Source organism: Lampris incognitus, chromosome 13 (assembly GCF_029633865.1).
Source record: "Lampris incognitus isolate fLamInc1 chromosome 13, fLamInc1.hap2, whole genome shotgun sequence".
Taxonomy (NCBI): Eukaryota; Metazoa; Chordata; class Actinopteri; order Lampriformes; family Lampridae; genus Lampris; species Lampris incognitus.
The window spans coordinates 43269401-43291900 of NC_079223.1; the positions used below are offsets into that span (position 1 = coordinate 43269401).

At 47.9% G+C, this 22500-nt stretch overlaps 1 protein-coding gene across 1 annotated transcript in view; it reads right to left on the minus strand.

Moving 5' to 3' along the window:
* hpse2 (heparanase 2) overlaps positions 1 to 22295 on the minus strand; it is a 158142-nt gene extending 135847 nt beyond the window's left edge. Inside the window, exons 1-3 of the mRNA XM_056292020.1 lie at positions 22021 to 22295; positions 17638 to 17792; positions 16990 to 17151 (exon numbers count right to left, since the gene is read on the minus strand). Coding sequence (XP_056147995.1) covers positions 16990 to 17151; positions 17638 to 17792; positions 22021 to 22295 — 592 coding nt within the window. The remainder of the gene's footprint in view (positions 1 to 16989; positions 17152 to 17637; positions 17793 to 22020) is intronic.
* Positions 22296 to 22500: the final 205 nt, after the last annotated feature.

A 22500-nucleotide genomic window follows, 5' to 3' on the forward strand; every position in this document is an offset into this window, starting at 1 on the left:
GTGATGTCGCCTTGTTGGCGCAATACACCTCGTATCGAATCCCGCACCGCGCAAGAAAATAACCGGTTACAATAGCTTAAATTTCGCGTAGCTAACGGTAAGTTTAAGCGGGCGTCGAATCGATTATGCATTTTATCGAGAAGGCATAAGTTACGTTAATGTTATGCTAGTGTAAACTACTAATAAGACACGTTAGCTCCTAGCTAACGGGTCTGACCGACGTCACTAACCGCTCGGCTAAAGGGTCAGGCCTGTTAGCTAGGGGCTAACGTGTCTTATTAGTAGTTTACACTAGGTTTATAATGGACCGGCGCTTCCCATGCATTAATTGATAACAGTATCTAGAGAGGGATGAATTGGCCCTCAAGGTCCGTCAATTTTGAACGAAAATGTTTTCCTTTTCTTCATGTTTGTTAAAGAGAACGATCTAGCTAAGCAGTCTTCTCCATATAGACGTATGGTGTGTTTGGTTTGGGAATATTCACCCTAGCTAGCATCTTTGCCACAAAGTTAAAGGGATATTCCCATTGGGGTAAAAAGAGTGAGCGCTTCTGAAAAATTCCTTTGTTCCTGTCCTGACGTCATGTGTGCGGCAGATGATCTTTTGTAACAGGTAGGGGCGATTCACTGTTCTTATCCGTTCTCATGTGTATACCGCCACCTAGAGGCTCTGATTTATTTTGTTTATAGGTTTCAGATCCTTATGACTTATTCAAACTATTAAAGTATAATAGTATAATGGACTGGCGGCCTGTCCAGGGTGTCTCTCCCCATCTGCCACCCAATGACTGCTGGGATAGGCGCTAGCATCCCCGCGACCCTGAGGGCAGGATAAGCGGGTTGGATAATGGATGGATGGGTAAAGTATAATGGTTTTAGTATGCCACTAAATACTGACATTACTAAACATTACATCAAACCATGAAAACTTGTTCAACCAGTCAAGTATAATGGTTTTATTTAGTATGCCACAAAATGGCATTCTTCAAGCATGTCTGACTTTTTTTGAAACATGCTATTCGTCTTATTTTGCCCTGTCCATAGCCACACTAGCTAGCATCTTTGCCACAAAGTTAAAGGGATATTTCACTTTAATATAACTTGTCAAGTTCAAGAAGTCTTACCTCCATCTAAGTGTATCTACAAATAAGCTAGCAACCAATGCTGGCCCTCTGATCCGCTGTCAACACCACCATTCCTCCCAGGTGTCAGGCTCCTCATGACATGGTTTGATGTAATATTTGGTAATGTCAATATTTAGTGGCATACTAAAACCATTATACTTCAATAGTTTGAATAAGTTTTCATGGTTTGGTGTAATGTTTATTAATGTTAATATTTAGTGGCATACTAAAACCATTATACTTAATAGTTTGAATAAGTTTTCATGGTTTGATGTAATGTTTATTAATGTTAATATTTAGTGGCATACTAAAACCATTATACTTAATAGTTTGAATAAGTTTTCATGGTTTGATGTAATGCTTCTTAATGTCAATATTTAGTGGCATACTAAAACCATTATACTTAATAGTTTGAACAAGTTTTCAAGGTTTGATATAATGTCAGTATTTAGTGGCATACCGAAACTATTATACTTCAATAGTTTGAATAAGTTTTCATGGTTTGATGTAATGTCAATATTTAGTGGCATACTAAAACTATTATACTTGAATAGTTTAAATACGTTTCCATGCTTTTGGAGCAATGTTTAGTAGTGTCAGTAATGTTTAGATTTTAGGCTATTTATTTGTCATTTATTTTTGTATACTTTTTATTTTATACACTATTCAGTTATATTTGGCTTTGATGCAATACTTTTTTTGTGCACAGAAATGGTTAAGTAGGAAAACAATGACAGTGTCATATGAGAAACACCTTAGACAGATGTGTTAATAGGCCAAGGAGAAATGGTGTGACCCTCCTGAAGGGGTAAGTAAGCAATTGTAAGCAGGCTGCAATAGTTACAGCTTTTGTTAATGTTGAAATAAAACTCAACTTTGCATGGCTACTGTCTTTTAACTGATTTTAATGTGGAAACTGGAGTAGATCACCAGAAATTCGTATAACTTGACTTGTGACTTGCTTGACCTGAACAATGACTTGACTTGCTTGACTTATAGCAGGAACTCGACTTGCTTGATTCTCACCACAGTAACTTGTGACTTGCTTGAGACTTGAAGATTAAGAAGACTTGAGACTTGCTTGTGACTTGCACATGTGTGACTTACTCCCACCTCTGATTAATAGTTTTATTAATAGCTGCATAGAAGTTAAATTTATTTGAAGAACGCGTTAAATATGAGCCATTGGGGATGTTTTTGTCATTAAGATGCTACTACTACTACTACTACTTTTGGTTGCTCCCGTTAGGGGTCGCCACAGCAGATCATCCATTTCCATTTCTTCCTGTCTTCTGCATCTTCCTTTGTCACACCAGCCACCTGCATGTCTTCCCTCGTCACATCCATAAACCTCCTCTTTGGCCTGGTAGCTCCATATTCAGCATCCTTCACTATGACTGGTAAAGGGAGAGAGCTGGCTGATATGACAGGAAGAAGGAAGGTAGATATACTGCATGTGCAAGAGACCAGATGTAAGGGGAGTAAGGCCAGGAGCACTGGAGGTGGGTTCTACCATGGTGCGGATGGGAGGAGAAATGTGGTAGGGGTAATTCTGACAGGAGAGATGTCAAGCTGGAAATTGAAGGTGTGATGATGAATGCTATCAGTGCATGTGCCCCGCAAGTTGGGTGTGAGATGGAAGAGAAAGATGAATTCTGGAGTGAGTTGGATGACATGGTAGAGAGTATCCAAGGAGGAGAGAGTGGTGATTGGAGCAGATGTCAATGGGCATGTTGGTGAAGGGAACAGAGGTGATGAGGAGGTAATGGGTAGGTATAGTGTCAAGGAGAGGAAGGTGGAGGGACAGATAGTGGTTGATTTTGCGAAAAGGATGAAAATGGCTGTAGTGAATACATATTTCAAGAAGAGGGAGGAACACTGACGTATAAGAGTGTCTTAGTAGAGTATCTTATAAGAGTATCTTATGCAGGAGGCACGATCTGAAAGGGATTGGAGACTGCAGGGTGGTGACAGGAGAACATAGCTAGGCAGCATCGGCTGGTGGTCTGCAGGATGACTTTGGAGTTCAAGAAGAAGAGAGTGAAAACATAGCCAAAGATCAAATGGTGGAAGTTGAAGAAGGAAGATTGGTTTGGAGTTCAGGGAGAAGTTAAGACAGGCCCTGGGTAGTAGTGAAGAGTTGCCGGATTGCTGGGCAACTACTGCAGAAATGGTGAGGGAGACAACTTGGAAGGTACTTGGTGTGTCATTTGGACAGAGGAAGGAACACACTTGATGATGGAATGAGGAAGTACAAGAAAGTATATAGAGGAAGAGGTTGGCGAAGAAGTGGGATAGTCAGAAAGTAGACAGGAGTACAAGGAGATGAGGCATAAAGCAAAGAGAGAAATGGCGAAGGTAAAGTAAAAGGCGTTTCGTGAGTTGTACGAGAGGTTGGACACTAAGGAAGGAGAAAAGGACTTGGAACGATTGGCTAGACAGAGGGACTGAGCAGGGAAGGATGTGCGGCAAGTTAGGGTGATGAAGGATAAAGATGGAAATGTGCTGACAAGCGAGAAGAGTGTGTTGAGAAGGTGTAAGGAGTGCTTTTGGGGGCTAATGAATGAAGAAAAGAAGAGAGAAGGTTGGATGATGTGGGGATAGTGAATCAGGAAGTGTGGTGAATTAGCAAGGAAGAAGTGAGGGCAGCTATGAAGAGAATGAAGAGTGGAAAGGCGGTTGGTCCAGATGCATGGGTTCAAGGTGGAGGTGGGATTACATCAAGGATTGGCTCTGAGCCCTTCCTTGTTTGCAATGGTGATGGACAGGTTGATGGATGAGATCAGGCAGAAGTCTTTGTGGACTATGATGTTCACGGATGACATTGTGATTTGTAGTGATGGTAGGGAGCAGGTTGAGGAGAGCCTTGGGAGGTGGAGGTATGCACTGGAGAGAAGAAGAATGAAAGTCAGTAGGAGCAAGATGGAATACATATGTGTGAATGAGAGGGAGGACAGTGGAATGGTGAGGATGCAAGGAGTACAGATGACAAAGGTAGATGAGTTCAAATACTCAGGGTCAACTGTTCAAAGTAACAGTAACAGGGAAGAGAGGTGAAGAGAGTGCAAGCAGGGTGGAGAAGTGTGTCAGGAGTGATTTGTAACAGAAGGGGACCAGCAAGAGTTAGAGGGAAGGTTTACAAGATGGTAGTGAGACCAGCTATGTTGTGTGATTTGGAGACCATGGTAATGATGAAAAGACAGGAGGTGGAGCTGGAGGTGGCAGAGTTGAAGATGCTAAGATTTTCATTGGGAGTGACAAAGGACAGGATTAGGAATGAGTATATTAGAGGGACAGCTCAGGTTGGACGGTTTGAAGACAAAGCGAGAGGCAAGATTGAGACGTGCAGAGGAGAGATGCTGGGTATACTGGAAGAATGCTGAAGCTGCCAGGCCAGATGTGGTGAGAGAAGACATGCAGGTGGCTGTCATAACAGTGGAAGATGCAGAGGACAGGAAAAGATGGACATGGATGAGCCACTGTGGCGACCCCTCACAGGAGCAGCTGAAAGTAGTAATAGTAGTAGTAGTACTAGCAATAACTAATCTAAATTCTGACAAACAAAAATGCAACCAATGTCTTCCTGTGATTTGATTATTGTATATATTGATATTAAACTTGGTACCAGATATGTACAATAAGAAAAATCAACTGACTTAGAACAAAAATTTAATAAATGACTTTATTGCACGTTAAAAATAGCAGTGTAGGATCTATCAATACAGAGGTGGACCAAGGTCGAGGTGAGCTAAATTGTCATAAGACAAATTTACTTCCTGAAATGAGGTAGTAGGCTTTCAGTGCTACATCACAAATAGTAATAAGCATCAATAAATAAAAAATACTTGACATGATAACACACAGTATCGAAATAGTAACATTACTTTTATGCAATGCGTAGTTTAAAAAGCCAGTGCTGCAGTCCGTAAGTACTGAAGGCTGGGGTGGAAAGGGAGAAGACATTAGGAAGGGCACAGATGGTAAAGTTGGAACACTAATGTGGCTTCAAGTGTTATTTTCAATAAGAAAATTTAACATATTAACAAAATCTACCTGCCAAAATAAATTATGACAGTCTCGGCCAGGTGATGGGCTTACCAAAACAAAGAAATCCTGTAAAGGTCGACTTCAACAATGGAGAAAATGTGGACACTTAACTGTTGTTGGAGTTGGGCTTTAAGGCACTTAGCAATACTGTGTAAAAATTATGTTTACTGTGGGGATGAAATGAACTCCACCACACAAAAATAGCCCAGGAGTGATGGCAGGTAATGCAGTGTGGAGGGCAGCATGCAGGTGATGCAGATCCAAGCTGGATGCTGGTGACCTCCCCAGGTCATTCAGCTGTGATGGATGAGGAGGACATTTGGTACTGCTCTGATAGGGACTGGTCAGAGAAGATTCTTCACCTCAGAACAACCCAAATGTCATCCCCACCAACGTTGGTCACAGTCTACACAGCTCTCTAAGCCCCATGCTGGACTGATGATCCAGAATTTGGCTGTGGATGGAAAATACATGGCAACAGTGACTGGTGAATCCTGACAGTAGTGACAAAAAGTAAAAGTTGGGAAACCTTGACTAGCTAGCTACCATGTGTTAATATGACTGCAGTAATCGCCTGTTCTAGAAATGCTGAACAGATTTACATCATCCAAAACAGTCTGCTGTAGTGCCTTATGATAATCAGAGAGAGAAAAAATACAGTACTCACTTGTGTGGTATTGTGTGGGTGCAGCCTGGTCCTAGCTGTAAGAAGAATACATTTCTCTGGGGGGGGGGGGAGAGAATCGACATTTAATCATTTCAATAAATTTGCTGATCGTAACACTAGCCGCCAACACTGAAATGGCAGTGGCAGTGACATTACATATCAATCAATACCACTACTGTAATATGGTATAAACGTGCTAGATTTGGACAAAAGGCACATGTTAATTTCCATCTGCTGTTCCTGGAAGGAATACGTTGAGATAGCACACTAACACAATAGTAATAGCATTTTATTGAGGTAAATAAAACCCAATTTCCTATTTCACTGTCACAGTTAATGCTTAATGCACTAGGGTAATATTAGGCCAGCTAACCTAATGTGAATAATAAATTTGATAATGTGAATTCACAAAAACCAAGTTTCAATAACAATGTCACGTGACTCATGGCAATGGTAGCTACGTTACTGTTCTTACATCTAACATTAGATGCGGACATGTATCTAATCACTGCACTTATTTTGCATAATGGAGTTGACTTTACCTTGAAGTATAACAGCTATCTTCATTAGCATGCTTGCTAGCAGCAGGTCCGCGTTGCAGTTAGCCAGTATGAACCTCAGATGGACAAAAAAAAAAAAAGAAGAAGAAAGCGGGGCGGTGCTCAGTGTGGGCAGACTTGACTACGCCCCACACTGAGCACCGCCCTGACCGGCACGCTGCAGTCAGGGGTATTTGGACAGGACGGAACCGGTAGACAGTCGCCTCGAGTGTCGCGTGAACGCTGTCGTGTCGCGAGCGTGACGCTGACGCGACGCTTGCGGTCTAGACCAGGGGTTGGTCGGCTGTTCAGTGACGTCATTTGACACGCTAAAACGAGTCGCCTCAAAGAAATCCAGCATGGCTGAACGTACAGCTGTTTTGAGACTGGATATAAAAGTGCAAAATAGATATATGTATTGATTCTGTAAACAACTAATAAGACACGTTAGCCCCTAGCTAACGGGTCTGACCGTTTAGCCGAGCGGTTAGTGATGTCGCCTTGTGGCGCAGTACAACCCGTATCGAATCCCGCACCGGGCAAGAAAATAACCGGTTACATCGGTGGCAGCGGTGGGATCCGGAAGTGTGCAGATCCTCAGAAGTCTCTTCGGAGCGCGGGAAGAACAAAGCGCGAGGGCGCGCTTCCGGGGACGGTGACGACTGTAAACTACTAATAACACACGTTAGCCCCTAGCTAACGGGTCTGACCCTTCAGCCGAGCGGTTAGTGACGTCGCCTTGTGGTGCAGTACAACCCGTATCGAATCCCGCACCGGGCAAGAAAATAACCGGTTACAATTCTAAACGTCAATTCAAGATTGTTTTATCACTACTTGCAATAAGAGTCTTAGCGCGCTAAAGCAGACGTGGTGACAAATTCGTTGGGCGCGAGGTGGTTCTTCTCTCGCCCCTCGCCTCAGCACGTTTGCTGATTTCCGGGCTCGCCATGACGTCGTTTACGCCGAAAAGGGCGCGAGGGCGTAGTAGAGGGTGTGTCGGTCAAAATCAGGTGGCACGGTGCTAGTTTGGTGTCAGATAAAACAATGTGCGTCATTGCCATTATTGTATTTAGAAATCACGTCAGGACACAGCGCTGTCGCTCGACACAACCGCTACGTTGCATTCTTTATTTAGACTGACACAGCATCACAGGCAGACCCGATCAAACAACCCAGAGCCCGCAGGCATCACCAATCGATCCCAGCACAATAGAACAGCACCATTACCATGTTGACGGGGATTTCAATATTTCAGTTAACCTCGTCCAACTCGAAAGAAGGGACTGATTGCCTAGGCTAATTGATCCGTGATCACAACTATTTAAGGTCTCCTCCTGTGTTGATAGAAGGTACAGGAACGAGAGGAAGACGCGGGTGAGAACAAAAACACGTTAGACGGTAGCCTGTCAAATAATCATGTTTGTGTGTTGTCTCGTATCACACTGGAATTGGTGTTATTGTAGGGCGGCACGGTGGCTCAGTGGCTAGCCCGGTCGCCTCACAGCAAGAAGGTTCTGGGTTCGAGCCCCGGGGTAGTCCAGCCTTGGGGGTCGTCCTCTGTGTGGAGTTTTCATGTTCTCCCCGTGTCTGCGTGGGTTTCCTCCGGGTGCTCCGGTTTCCTCCCACAGTCCAAAGACATGTAGGTCAGGTGAGTCGGCCATACTAAATTACCCCAGCTATGAATGTGTGTGGGTGGGGGCTGTCCAGGGTGTCTCCCCATCTGCCGCCCAATGAGGGCAGGGATAGGCTAGGCTCCTGAGAGCAGGATAAGCGGTTCGGATAATGGATGGATGGATAAATACCTTTATTATACAAACAATAACAAGTTGGCAAATAGTACAACTCAGACTGAGCTGAAATTGGCAGTTCGCCATGACAGAGTGCGCTGCTTTTAAAGGGAATGAGAGGAGCTGATTTGATTGGCTGTAATTGAAGACAGCCCCCCCCCACCAATTACCGCCAGCGCAGCATGTCCCGGAAATAGCAAAAAAGTACTGGCCGCACCTTAGATCGACTTGATCCATGAACTAGCGTCAGCGCCTTCGACGGCACTATGACCCGGAAACTAGAGCCCCTTATTTCATGACACAATATACAAAACATTTAACGTGGAAAAAGAAAGAAGGCCACTATATTTTGTCATTTTTCTGTTGTTTGCTTACAATAAAACGTGTTCTCTAACCCATCCTATTGTATGGGAGCAGGGGGCAGCTGCAGCGCCCGGGGACCAGCTCCAGTTCTTCTTTCCATTGCCTTGCTCGGGGGCACAGGCAGGAGTATTAACCCTAACATGCATGTCTTTTTAAAAGGTTTTTTTGTGGGGGGGGGGTTTGTTCTCCCCAGTTGTATCAGGCCAATTACCCCACTCTTCCGAGCCGTCCCGGTCGCTGCTCCACCCCCTCTGCTGATCCGGGGAGGGCTGCAGACTACCACACGTCTCCTCCGATACATGTGGAGTCGCCAGCCGCTTCTCCTGACAGTGAGGAGTTTCGCTAGGGGGTCGTGGCGCGTGGGAGGATCGCGCTATTCCCCTCCCCTCCCCTCCGAACAGGTGCCTTGACCGACCAGAGGAGGCGCTAGTGCAGCGACCAGGACACATACCCACATCCGGCTTCCCACCCGCAGACGCGTTAGTATGGATCCCACTGCTTTTCTTGGCACTCTGCCTCTGATTGGCCAGTACTCGTTGCCTCCGTTGGTTGGGTAGGTTAAGCTTAGGGTTAGGGCGGAGTTAGGTGTGAGGCTAGCTAATCAGAGGCAGAGTTAGGGGCGGGTCTTCCTAGAATCCTAGCACCTGGATGCTACGCGGGGCGTGTCTTGCCCAGAAAAGCAGTGGGATCCATAAAACGCCAGTCGCGTCTGTAGGGACGCCCGATCAAGCCGGAGATAAGGCGGGGATTCGAACCGGCGATCCCCGAGTTGCTAGGCAAAGGAACAGATCGCTACGCTACCCGGATGCCAAACATCTGATAGGTGCGCTGATAAATATCTTAAAGGCATTAAGAACAATTCATCCGTCACAGAAACAGTGTCAGAACATGTTTGCTGTCTGCAAACACCAGTAATATAACTTTGGCCTACCTTCGGTCATTATCTGCATATCACAGTTCAGTTCCAGGACATGCATGAAACGAGGACACAGCTTATCCCCGTGATGTTTAAACCCCATACGAGGGAAGTCTCTGTGTAGGGATGGTCCTCCCAATCACCGCAGCTGGCTACTAATCCCCATTAATATTACCATTACAGATGTAAGGGATCTAATCAGATTACATTGTCCCTCTCGCTCTTAATTGAACATACCGTGGTGTTACGGCGTGATATTTAACGAGACGACGTCACGCAAATCTGCGTTACTGTAGAGCTGGACTACAAGTGCAGAGCTGAAGTTGGGTTTTGTGCCGGACGAGCAGCAACATCAGGGTTGGAATTCTTGCTTTCTTCATGTTTGCATTATCTTGCTTGCCCAGTGTGTGTGTGTGTGTCTGTGTGTGTGACACACCCGCATACAAAACACACGCACACAAGTATGATTTCCCATTTTTTAAGACCAAATGATTTGTTTTTCAAATGAGGAGAAGCAGAAATTGAACTGGACTAACTGGCTCTACAGCTGTGCCCAATTGTTTTGCTGAAAGCATTCTTAAGCTGTTTACAGATGTTTAGTGGATTTCACTTTCCATATGTACTCCCCAGTTTTCCAACTTCTGCCTTGCACCTTGTTTTGGTGGGGTTTGTTTCTTTTTTTTTTTTTGGCATCTTTTTTTTTTTTTTGGTCTTATTTTTGTCCATGACATGATGGCCCCAGCTTCTTCTTTTGCTGTCACCGGCACCATATTGTTAAACTTTTAAAGTGGCTGTCAGTGATTTTAGTTTAGAACCCTTTTTTTGCAATATTTTGACAAAGTCTTTCTACATACCGACAGCCATCAAGTCACTAGATTTAATGAGGAAAACATCCGGTCTCTGCGGCCGTCCTAGACGCTGTAATCAGAGACAGAACATTTTTTCTGGTCTCACTCCCGATCGGCCAATCAGGAGAGCCCTTCCCGAGACGGCGCCCCCATTGGGCCTTACTCGCTGTCAATCAGAAGCGAGGGGTGGGTGGGTCTTGTGTAGGATGTTTTCAGAAATAATGCTAGCTCTTGCTAACGTCCACCCAGGATCTCTTACTCCCCCCCCCCCCCCCACACACACACTTTAAACTATTGTCGATTTGCTTACTCACTAATCACCACAGAGGAAACGTGGGATGTCGGTATTTCTTTTGCGGAAGATGTTTTAAAATTTGTTTTGTTTTTTTTTAAATCGTGGTTCTCATGTTTCCTGCGGATGGAGCGCTGGAGAATTCACGGCGCGTTGGCTCCGATTCAAACAGCGCTCCGTCCCCGTCCGGTCCGGTCCGGCGTCAGTGTAAAGAGGCGGCTTTACGTATTACGGTCTCCCGTATTCACGGCGGTGTTTACTTAAGCCGAGCAATTGATTAGACTCTGTAAACACTGGCGTCACTCGATACCACGTGAGATCAGACTAAGAGAAACAAAGCGAGGGAGGAAGATAGAGAAGGAGAGCGAGGGCGCACACATGGATATATGTGCGCGGGCCTTCAGGCTGCAAGCCATCTGCCTATAAGCCAGTCAATTACCCCGCTGCTCTCGAAGCCAACCTTTAACTCATCGAAAGGAAGGAAAAGGGGAAGAGAAAAAAAAAAGAGAAAAGAGCAATGCTATATTTGTTGTTCTTTTGTGTCGCTTCTGAATGTGTTGTGACTCGCGTCCGGTCCGCGTCGATATCAAACACACAGCGAGCAGCCTCAGCAGATGATTCAGCGTCCTCTGTCATCCTGCAAGACCTGGTTCCTTAGTGGGGAGGGGGGGGGATTCCTTATAAATGCTTCTAGCTTTTGGACCCCTGGTTCGGTACTCTTGTACTTTGCTCGCAGCTGCATTTCCAGTCAACGCACGGCCCAATGTAAGTATTGATTTCAAGGATTAATTTGCAAAAATTCAAAGAAATGATTTAATAAAAGCAATTGCGTTTAGTTATGCTTTCAGAAATTGTTATTGTTTACGCTGCTGTTGCTGAGTAAAAGACAATAAATGTCACCTTGTAGCCAGAAATTCCCTCCTGAACCTCACGGGCACCTTTTAACTGACTGAAGTCCGTCGCCTACAGAGTTCACCCACCGATCGTGTCACAGATTTGAGTTTTAGTCATCTCTTTTCTGGCTTTCGGACAGAGGTGATCTTTTGCACCTTGCGCAACCAAAACTGCACATCGGCGGAAATGCACCATTTTTTTCTTTGATTCTAATCCTTTCTTACGTTATTCTCATGTTAGTTCACGTCATATGTCACTTCTCTGTTTTGTGTGGCGTTGTATGGTGTTGTTGAGCTACGTGTTACACCGCAAGACTAGATGTAGTTGTTGTGCAAGGCGAGGCAAATTCCCTGCATGCATCTTGTACTTGGCAGTGAAGAGATTCTGGTTCTGAAATGAAAAAAACGTCACAAAACCTGCTGCGTTGTGTCCTGTCGATTCCTCCCCCCCCCCACCCCCACCCCCCATAGTCCGTCCAGGTGGCGCTGCTGTGCAGCTGATGCCGTGCTTTCCCCGGTTATGCAGCAAAATGACTCGTTTCGTCTGTCACAAGTGGACCAATAAAGTATAACTTTACAATCCATTTTGTTCCTTGTCGATTACTTTTGTTACGAGGCTACTTGACACCAAAAAAGAAAATAAAAGAAGTCTTCCGTTTGCACTTGTTTCACATCAGCCGGCAAAGGCGCACCGGCTGGAGTCCCTAAAATGTCCCGTTTAATGGACAGAGGCCTGCAGATGTGCGCAAGGCAGTAAAAGAGTGAAGCTGCAAAATTTCTGATTCCCCCCCCCCTCCCCTCCTTGTACGGGCGGCGAGCGCGCGCCAGCTATATGAAACACTTTCCCACGAGCCGCTCACATATGGCCGACCGGAGAGCGCCCGCTCTTTACACGTGCTCGGCTTTCCCTTTCCGCTAAGACGACGTGTAAAACCCGAGGTCAGGAGAGGAATGCTTTATGATTCATGCAAAAAAAAAGGAAAATTAAAATAAAAAAAACAGCAGAACCAAATCTCACTAAGTGTCCACATCTAAGTTAAGAGGCCCTTTGCTGTAGTCTGGGGCCAACTGGATATCTAACGCGTGCTCTCGAACACGAGTAATGTCTTGTTCCCCCCTCCTCGCTGGACACCGATGAAACGGTGGAACCCGAACTCGCGATGCCATCACATAGCATTAAACGTCACGAGCTGCTGGCTGCGGAGGAAATGAATTGGAAAAGATTAACGTAATGGCACAAACTGCTGTTCTGTAAAAGCTGTAGTCTCGAATTCACAGTACAAAGCAGAGCAAAAAGCTGGAAAAAAAAAGAAGGGGGAGGAGGGGGGAGAGAGAGGCCTGGAAACACACGACCGCTGGGTGTCTGTTGAGCAGCTCCTGACAACGCTTTTGCAACTCGCCAGCACGCCGTCGGTGCTCTTGCCTGATAACTCGCCTCGGGATGATGATCGTCATTTTTGTTCGTTCATGTTCACTAATCGGGCTGCCTAAGACCAAGCCAATTACCCGTACGAATTCCTTTAATCAACGCTGCTCCTCCTCCTCTGAGCGCGCGGAGGAGGAGGAGGTCAGGAGTTGAACGGGCTCTCTGCCTCGTCCTGCGAGGTGAGGTGTCAGATAAACATGGGATGTTCACATGACATCACGACACAGACGGTTAAGCTCTCTCTGAACTTGAGAAGAGCGAGCGAGAGAATGTCCGATAGAGAGAGAGGAGCAATGGGGAGGCAGCAGGGGGGACTGGGGGGGGGGGAGAAACTGAGAACTCATCCACCATGCTGACAGGATACTCATGGGGGGGGGGGACATTGGGTGAAGGTGACCGTGACCTCGACCCTGTCTGAGCTTGGGGTATTTTCTCAACGCAATTCCCTTGCTGTGTGTATGTGTGTGTGTGTGTGTGTGTTTATGAGTCTGTGTGTGTGTGTGTGTGTTGGCTCTGGCTGTTCCCATTACTGATAGCTCTAACAAGCCTGGGTCAAGGGTCAGACTGTGGTGAGTGGAAAAGGATGGAGAGAGGCTGTTAAAGGACCTTTAAACACCACCTGCTTTCACATACACACACACGCACACGCACGCACGCACGCACACACATATACACAGACGCATATGCACAGTGGGTACGGGCTGATTGTTACCAGACGATATTTAAACACCTCCCTAGTGCCTCTGTAGCCCTATTACTCTCACCGACACAGAGGGTGCCATGCACAAATCCTCACTTCTTGAGCAGGCAGCGCACATATAGTGCACACTCTCAGGGCTGTCTCGTATGGGCTGGTTCTGTTATTCTGAGGCCATAAAGGCAAACGTGCTCAGAAAACGCCCTGGTCGTCCTTCCGTGGCTGTTTTTGGGGCATGGCCGTGCAGAGCGGTGGGCATTTCGCTTCCCCTCCAGTAAATTTAACAGCAAGAAGAAGAAAAAAATCAGTTTTCTAAATATTCCCCAGGTCACATCCCTCAGACCTGTCTGGTGGGTCTACCCAGTCGCACGGACTTTCGTTAATCTAGCAGATCGTGATACCATCACGATTGTGGCCTGATCGACGTGATGTGGTCACGACTCGCCGACTAAGTTAGGGTTAGGGTTAGGGTTCTATCAGATCGTGACCACATCACGTAAATCAGGTCATAATCGTGATGGTATCACGATCTTGTAGTGGTTATGGGGCTACATAATTCCCCTTATTGAGCTGGTAGGAACGTTAGTTTACAGCTGCCGTTTCCTCGGTTCGGGTTTACAGTGACGCACTTCCGCTGCGCGGTTTTTTGTTGTTGTTGTTGTTGTTGTTGTTGTAATGGTGGAAGGAATAAATGGTGCACGTTGTGTAGCCGAAAGAGAAAGTTGTCACGACTCCTGCTTTGAGCTCCTCTACAATCTGATAGATGAAAGTCCGTGCGACCGGGTTGGGTGGGTTCACCCACACCTGGTCCCGCGGAGGCTTGTGTCGGTGCCTTCTCGGGTCGGAAGGAGGTCTCTGTGAGAACGCTGCACAGCGAATCCGCTATATGGATAAATAGAGTCCTTGTGCTTGGCTCTCCTTCTCCCCCTCTCCCATCTAGTCTGATAACAACTATGGCACCTGCTCAAAAACCAGCATGCCACCGCGGTCCGTCTCACGACTCCTCTGCTGGACCTTAATAGGAAACATCACACCGTGAAAGAGCGCGCAGAACAAACTCCCTCGCAAGACCCGAATCAGTCGGAACGCATTTGGAGAAACGTCTTGTGTAACAGAAACGAGCATTCTTCTCGCCTCTGCGTTGGACGGACACGGGTTGCTGCATCGCCGCGTTTCACACTTCAGCTATCTGATTGGAATCGTGGAGTCTTGGCCTCGGTGCCGTCGGGATATTTCTGCGGTGGAACAACAGCCGTGTCAAGGGGTGGGGTGAGGGTGGGGATGGGACGCGCCTAGGAAGAAAAACCAAACAAACAAACAGCGGGGAAGGTGGACGGATGGAAACTTGAGGAACTTTCTACGAGAGGGGAACCTGGCAATCAGTCAGCCGGGAGACGCTCGCGTGTTGTAGTTCTTGAAAAGCGCTTCTTCAAGACACATGTTCGGCAACAGCGCAGCACTGGACCGGTAAGCGGAGCTTCGAGGGGATGATTTCGATTGCTCAGATTTATAAAAAAAAAAACCAAAAACAACAACAACATATTATTTTCTTTTTCGCCATCAGCCGCTGATTGAAGACAGGGCCGTTGACAATTTGCCACCGTCCGATTACCATTTCAATCCTGCCGATACGAAACGAGTGCAGCCAATTAAGGAGGAGATGCTGCAGAGGCAGACTGCTGAACTTGTGAACCATTCCTCCTCCTCCGCCTCCTCCTCCTCCTCCACTTTCTGAACGCTTGCAAATGGTTCTGTGGATGCGGCGCTGTGATGCAAGAGGGGCATGTTTGGACTGTTGCACTCGAGATTCGTTGAGAATACGCAGCACACACACATACACACACACATCCTCCTCAATTACTCACGCAGAACTACAGCCGGGATCAGTTCAGTCCAAGGGAAGCGGGGCTCTTCTTTTTTTTTTTTTTTTTGGAAAACACAAGGAACATGTTGCGGAGCGGTTCGTGTCGGTCCCCTGACGGCGTATTTACTATGAACTGACACATCGGTGTCGCATTAGGCTGGATTTACGCGAGGTATTTTGACGTTCTTAAAAGACATTGTTAATTTCTTTTTCTTTCTTTTTTTTCTTCTGAAAACAGATTTATTGCCCAGTACTCCTCTAAATGTAGACTGCCCTGCACATTCCCCGTCGCATTCTGGAGCCATTTTGGGGAAAACCAAAAAAAAAACCCAAAAAACCCAAAGTCTTTCTTTTTGCTGCTGCGCATGATGAAATGTGTTCCGTGGCAATGGGGACCCGTGTCTGTTGCTTCATCTCCCCCCTCGTGCTATTTCCGCATCACGGCTGTACACGACACTTGTACTAGTGGTGTAAAAAAACACAATTGAAGGGATTTATCCGAGATAGCCCATAGTTAGCTTCTTTTTTTACAATTCAAGGTTATAGCAATGTGGCTAATCCGTCGTCCATCCTAACGCACTGCTTTTACTTACTGCTTTCACTTGCTGCTTTATACTTGCTGCTTTTCACTCCCTGCTTTCTTCCCCCTTTTCATTACTGAAATCCAGTTACTCCTTTTCCAGCTCCATGTTTCCACTCACGTCAATCACGCAGGCAGATAAGAAATGCAGCCCACCCAAATGCAAGACTCTAGAGTTCCCTCTGCGGTCGGACCGAGTCAAATGTAGCCAGTGGAAATGTCAGCGCTCTGTTTACCAGCCTCACATGCTGCACCCCTCCGTCCAGCCCGCCATCCATCCTGCATTCCTGCCTTACAAATTACATTTGTCATTCTGAAAGCTGACGGTTTACATTGGCGTGCCTTGAACCGCCCGCGCGCGTGCGTGGGCGCACGGCGCGCACGTATGTATGGCGCGTGTTCGCGGGACGTTGCGCACCCGTGCATGTGCGCGCGCGGTGTGGTATGGCCCCCTTGGACGTGTTGCGATACGTCAGTGCTGTTGGGAATATGTGCTGAGGCGTATAAGGTACAACAGCGAATGCCAGGAAAGCGTGCAGGCCAGGCTGTACGCCGCGTGTGTGTGTGTGTGTGTGTGTGTGTGTGTGTGTGTGTGTGTGTGTGTGTGTGTGTGTGCTTATATTTATTTATACCCCTTAATTTGCATATGTTCTTCTATGGGTGTTTTACACTGTACGCGTACGTGTGTGTGTGTGTGTCTGTCTTGATGTGTGTGTGTGTGTGTGTGTGTGTGTGTGTGTCTTGATGTGTGTGTGTGTGCGTGCGTGTGTGTCTCGATGTGTGTGTGCGTGCGTGCGTGCGTCTCGATGAGTGTGTGTCTCGATGTGTGTGTGTGTGCGTGCGTGCGTGCGTCTCGATGAGTGTGTGTCTCGACATGTGTGTGTGGGCGTGTGTCTCGGCGTGCGCGTGCGCGTGCGCGTGCGCGCGTGTGTGTGTGATCTCCTACCTGTTATCGTGATGTTGCTGTAGATGTTGGAGAGCTGCTCCTTGAGCAGGACCTGCTGCATGGTGGCGGCCTTCTCCCGCTGCAGCTCCAGCATCATGTCGGGGTGGTTGGCCAGCTTACAGCCCTTCTGCTTGTCCAGCGCAATGTCGCTGCGCACGATGTCTGTGGGGAACCGCAGATTTCAAAGTGAGCGAGATTCCGCCACCACGTGTTTTACTGCAACCTCCCCCCTAAAGGAATTCTAAAGATGATTTGGGCGATTCATTTTTTTTGGGGGGATGGGGGGGGGGGTAACACATTCCAGTGTGTTCTTTGTGTATGATATGTTGTTATGTTGTTGGGCCTTGATAAAAAAAAAAATTCTTTTCTTTTTCATAAAGATTTCACAAAAAGAGCAGCACGCTTTAGAAACCCCCCCCCCCAAAAAAATTTCGCCTCCTCCCTCCTTTTTTAAAAAAAAATCCCAATTCTTTTCATTTTAACTCAGACTCGGGCCCTTCATGACACCGTCCAGTCTGGTTTGTATCTGACTCATGTGAGTCTAAACGCACAGCGCCAGCTGGGGCAAATCATCAAATGTGGGGGCTATTATATAATAAGGCGAGCGATGCCCCTGCGCCGTAATTGGGAGTGGCCTCGTGTAATCACCGTCTTCGTAGTTCTTCAGGTAGTAGTCGGGGCCCGGTCCCCTGAACTTGGCGAGGTTCTTGAGGTTGTGGAACTGCAGGAAGTCGGTCCGCTTTCCGCCGAAGCGCAGATAGGCGGGAGAAAGGCCTCGCGCCAGAGTGACCAGCCGCTTGGAGCTGTGGAATGCCGGAAGACAACGCACATGAGGGAGGACCCAGCGAGAACACACACACACACACACACACACACACACACACACACACACACACACACACACACACACACACACACACACACACACACACACACACACACTGCCACGTCCATATGCACATCGTCCCAGGCGCACAATACAAACACATGCACACCCGTACACACACGGACACACACATGCAAGCGTGGGTGTAAATATGTGCGCGCACGCCCACGCCCACACACACACACACACCCACACACATGCAAACGTGGGTGTAAATATGTTTACACACACACACACCCACACACTCACAGACACACACCTGCAAACGTGGGTGTAAATATGTGCGCTCACGCACACACACGGACACACACATGCAAACGTGGGTGTAAATATGTGCGCGCACGCACAAACAGACACCCACACCCATACACACATGGACACACACATGCAAACGTGGGTGTAAATATGTTTACACACACCCACACCTTCACAGACACAGACACACACCTGCAAACGTGGGTGTAAATATGTGCGCGCACGCGCACACAGACACACACATCCACACACACATGGACACACACATGCAAACGTGGGTGTAAATATGTGCGCGCACACACACACAGACACACACACCCACACACACATGGACACACACATGCAAACGTGGGTGTAAATATGTTTACACACACCCACACACACAAAGACACACACCTGCAAACGTGGGTTTAAATATGTGCACACACACACACACACACATAGACACACACATGCAAACGTGGGTGTAAATATGTGCACACACACACACACACACACACACACACACACACACACACACACACGCTTTCCTGGCGTTTGCTGACGCCTTACAACTTTTGCACATTTGCGCGAGACCAAACTCGGCGCGCGTGTGAGGGGGCTACACACTGCAGTGTTGACTTGATCCGCAAAGTCATGCGGTTACAAAAGAAACTGGCTTAAATTCTTTATTTGTGTCAAATCGAAGCGCGACTATAATCCCTGGCACACCTACAGAAAAACACCCGACCGCTGTGTGGACCCCCTCTCCTCACCCTCTCCTCACCCCCACTCCTCACCCTCTCCTCACCCCCCCCCCTCCCCCAGAAGCCTGCAGTTTGGAGCCTGTCGTTTGGAATATTGTGTCTTCGTTGTGTTGCCGTTGCCCTGAGAGGATCAGGTTAACCAGCAAAGGGGGAAATTAAACACACAACACCTCCTCCATGATACCAAGAGCGCTTTGCAACCCACACTGCTTTGGTCGGGCGGATAAAGTTGCAAAGCGCTGGTCACAACAACACGCGGGCGGCCATCACACATCCCGCCGACTCCGCCATGTTGATGCTGCAGTTTGCTGCATTTGTCATGAGCATCATATGTCATCATATGTCATCATCATATATCATATATAGATGATCATCATATAGCATATATTTGCGACGATCTATACTGTAGGTGGAGGGGGAGGGGGAGGGGGGGCTTACCCCCTCCACCCATTCCTCACAATAGGTAAAACTTAATACGAGTCAGAATCACGTTTATTGGCCAAGCAAGTTTCCTTATACAGTGAATGTGTCCTGGTTTGGCTCTCGTGGAGCTTGGCTCCACATTGGACTACACACGACACACGACACACGACACACGACACCAGCAATGGCACACAAGCTGAAAAGGGAGGTTAAAGAATGATGATGATGAAGGTAAGGCTTAAACAAACAGGCTGCAGAGAACTGAAATGAAGGTTAGATATTGCACTATAACGCACACACACGCACACACACACACACACACACACACATATATATATATATATGCACATGCACACACACACATATATATATATGCACATGCACACACACACATATATATATATATGTGCACATGCACACACACACACATATATATATATATATATATATATGCACATGCACACACACACACATATATATGTGCACATGCACACACACACACATATATATATATATGCACATGCACACACACACACACATATATATGTGCACATGCACACACACACACATATATATGTATGCACATGCACACACACACACACACATATATATATATATATGCACATGCACATGCACACATACACACACACACAAACGCACACACACACACACACACACATATATATATATATATATATATATATATATATTTATTTATGCATGTGCACATGCGCGTCCGCACGCGCGCGCGCGCGGCTGTGCGTGAGGGAGTGGGTAAACGCAGTACACTTTAAGGTGGGTACTACTGCACCACAGATAAAGACAGTTCTACAAAAGCGATATTGCACGTGGGCATAATTCCAGATATGAATCCAGGGCGAGTGAACGAGTGTTTCTCGGGGCCCTCGGAGAGAGAGTCCGGCATTTGAGGCGCAGGAAGGACGCTGTCCGGCCTTCCCTCAGCGAGGCGAGGCTCGCCGCGAGGAGCCGGGCGAGCCCAGCCTTTGCTCGCAGCGAGCCTCGGCCGCGCTGGCGAGGGGAGCAGGCCCCTCCGTGAGGAGCACGGCCTGTGTGTGTGTGTGTGTGTGTGTGTGTGTGTGTGTGTGTGTGTGTGTGTGTGTGTGAGTCAGGACGCCTCTTTATTCCTCACCATTTATGTGACATAGCAGTAAAAGCGGCAGTAAAAGAGAAAGTAATTAAAGAACCCTTTGTTTCAGAGAGACGCGCACTGATCGCGTTGCAGGCCCCGAAAAATAAACCCAGCGGAGCGGTTTACAGCTGAAATTAGGAACAAAAAGAGGGTTTTAAATTGCCGCAAAAGGCGGCTCTGTTTTAATTATTTTCATTAGTTTTATAGGAGGATAGGTTATGACCGATTGCGCACGGTCGGCCGGGCCACATGCTCGATTAAACCGCGCGGACGAGCGGAGGGAGACGGACTCTCGGTGTTGATACGGATCAGTAATAAGCTGCGCGCGCGCGCGCGCCGACGCTAACTAGAGCCGCAATAAAGCGCGCGGGGTTGTCGACGACCTCCAGCAGCAGGGCGGCGCGGATGGACGACAGTGATGGAAGTGAAACCCCCCCCCCCACCAAAATAATCCAAAACGATCAATCTGGGTGTGTATGTGTGGGGGGGTGGGGGGGCATGATGCGAACCGAACCGAACCGAACCAAACCACACGACCAGTTCTCCCCCATCCTCGCTTTCTGCAGGGCAACGGAACAAAGAACGTGCACGACCCACGCGTGCGCGTGTCGCCCCGTTTCACTTTAACGTGTCGTCCGGTAACCCACCCACCCCACCGCCCCCCACCCCCCCACCCCGCGCGCTGAATGCGGGGGACGTAAACATAGGCGTGTACCGCACGATTGGACATTTGACGTTTCGTGATGCTGCAGATCATCAACAGGTCAAAGTCGAGTCGGCTTCTGGTCGCCGCGTCCGCGCGCGAGGAATTGGACTTGGCGTGTGTCTCGGTTGACGCGTGAGATTGCGCACACCCGCACGGGAGAAAGCGCGCGTCAAGAAGGAAGTAGGCTGCAAGGTTAAATATGTCTAGGTGCACAAATAAACCCCCCCTCCCCCCCTCCTGCCCCCCTTAAAACCCAGCGCGGATGAGTCCGGGCGGCGGACCGTTCAAAGACGGAACCAAGTGGACGGATTCGCGAGACGTTACGCGGCGCAACGACCCGAACCAGTCGTCTGCGCGTTTGGCCTGCCGAGCTACAAAGCCCCCCCCCCGTCTCTCCCCCCCCCCCAAACACATGTTCCGCACAGTCATCAGCCCGAAGCGTTTAGTTAACCAGGTAGTACGCGAGGCTCCGCGAGCACGCGGCACGCGGGGGATCAGCACCAATACGGGACTCGAACCGGGTCCCCTTTTTAAAAACCGAGCCCATCTCTCCAAAAGTCACTCGGTTCGTTTAAGATGTGGTGCAAGACCCCCACGAGATGAAGCATGTCGCGGTCGAGGGGGTCCTCTAGGCCTACACACGCACGCACACGCACACGCACACACACACACGCACGCCTACCTCAGCCTACACGAATCTGTATTCTGACACAATTTAGCGGCTTGACTCAACCCAGGAAAAAGGTTTTGGGGTCTAATTAAAGCAACGAAAACAAAAACAAAAAAAGAAAAACGTGCACGTCGGAAGTGAGGCTCGGCGGCGGCGGCGGCGGCCGACAGACAATCGACAGAGGAGGTTCCGTACCTCAGAAAGTCCAGCCATCCGTCTTTAATGATGGAGGGGTCCAGCTGCAAAGAGAGGAAGTTGTCGTTGAGGACGTGGACCGGGCTGCGGGTGTTGACGTCCAGCAGGATCAGAGTTCTCTCCGTGAACCCCGGCCGCTTCCCGCCAGCTCCGGCTCTCTGGTATGAGGAGGAGGAGGAGGAAGAGGAGGAGGAGAGCACGGACGGCACCAGCAAAGCGACGGATGCCAGCCACAAGGAGGACCATGGGAAGGAGCACGGTGGCGCTCTGGGCATCTTCTTTGCGTTTTTTTTGTTTTGTTTTTTTGTTGTTTTTTTTTAAAATTTTGGACCTTTTTTTTTTTTTGAGAGCAGCACGTTCACCGCCACTTTATGGGAGGCAGTGGTGTGACTTTAACGGAGGGGGGGGGAGGTGAAAAAAATAATGATGTGTGTCGCAGTTTGGTTCTCTGCGTCTCTCCCCCTGACTTCTTTCATAGAT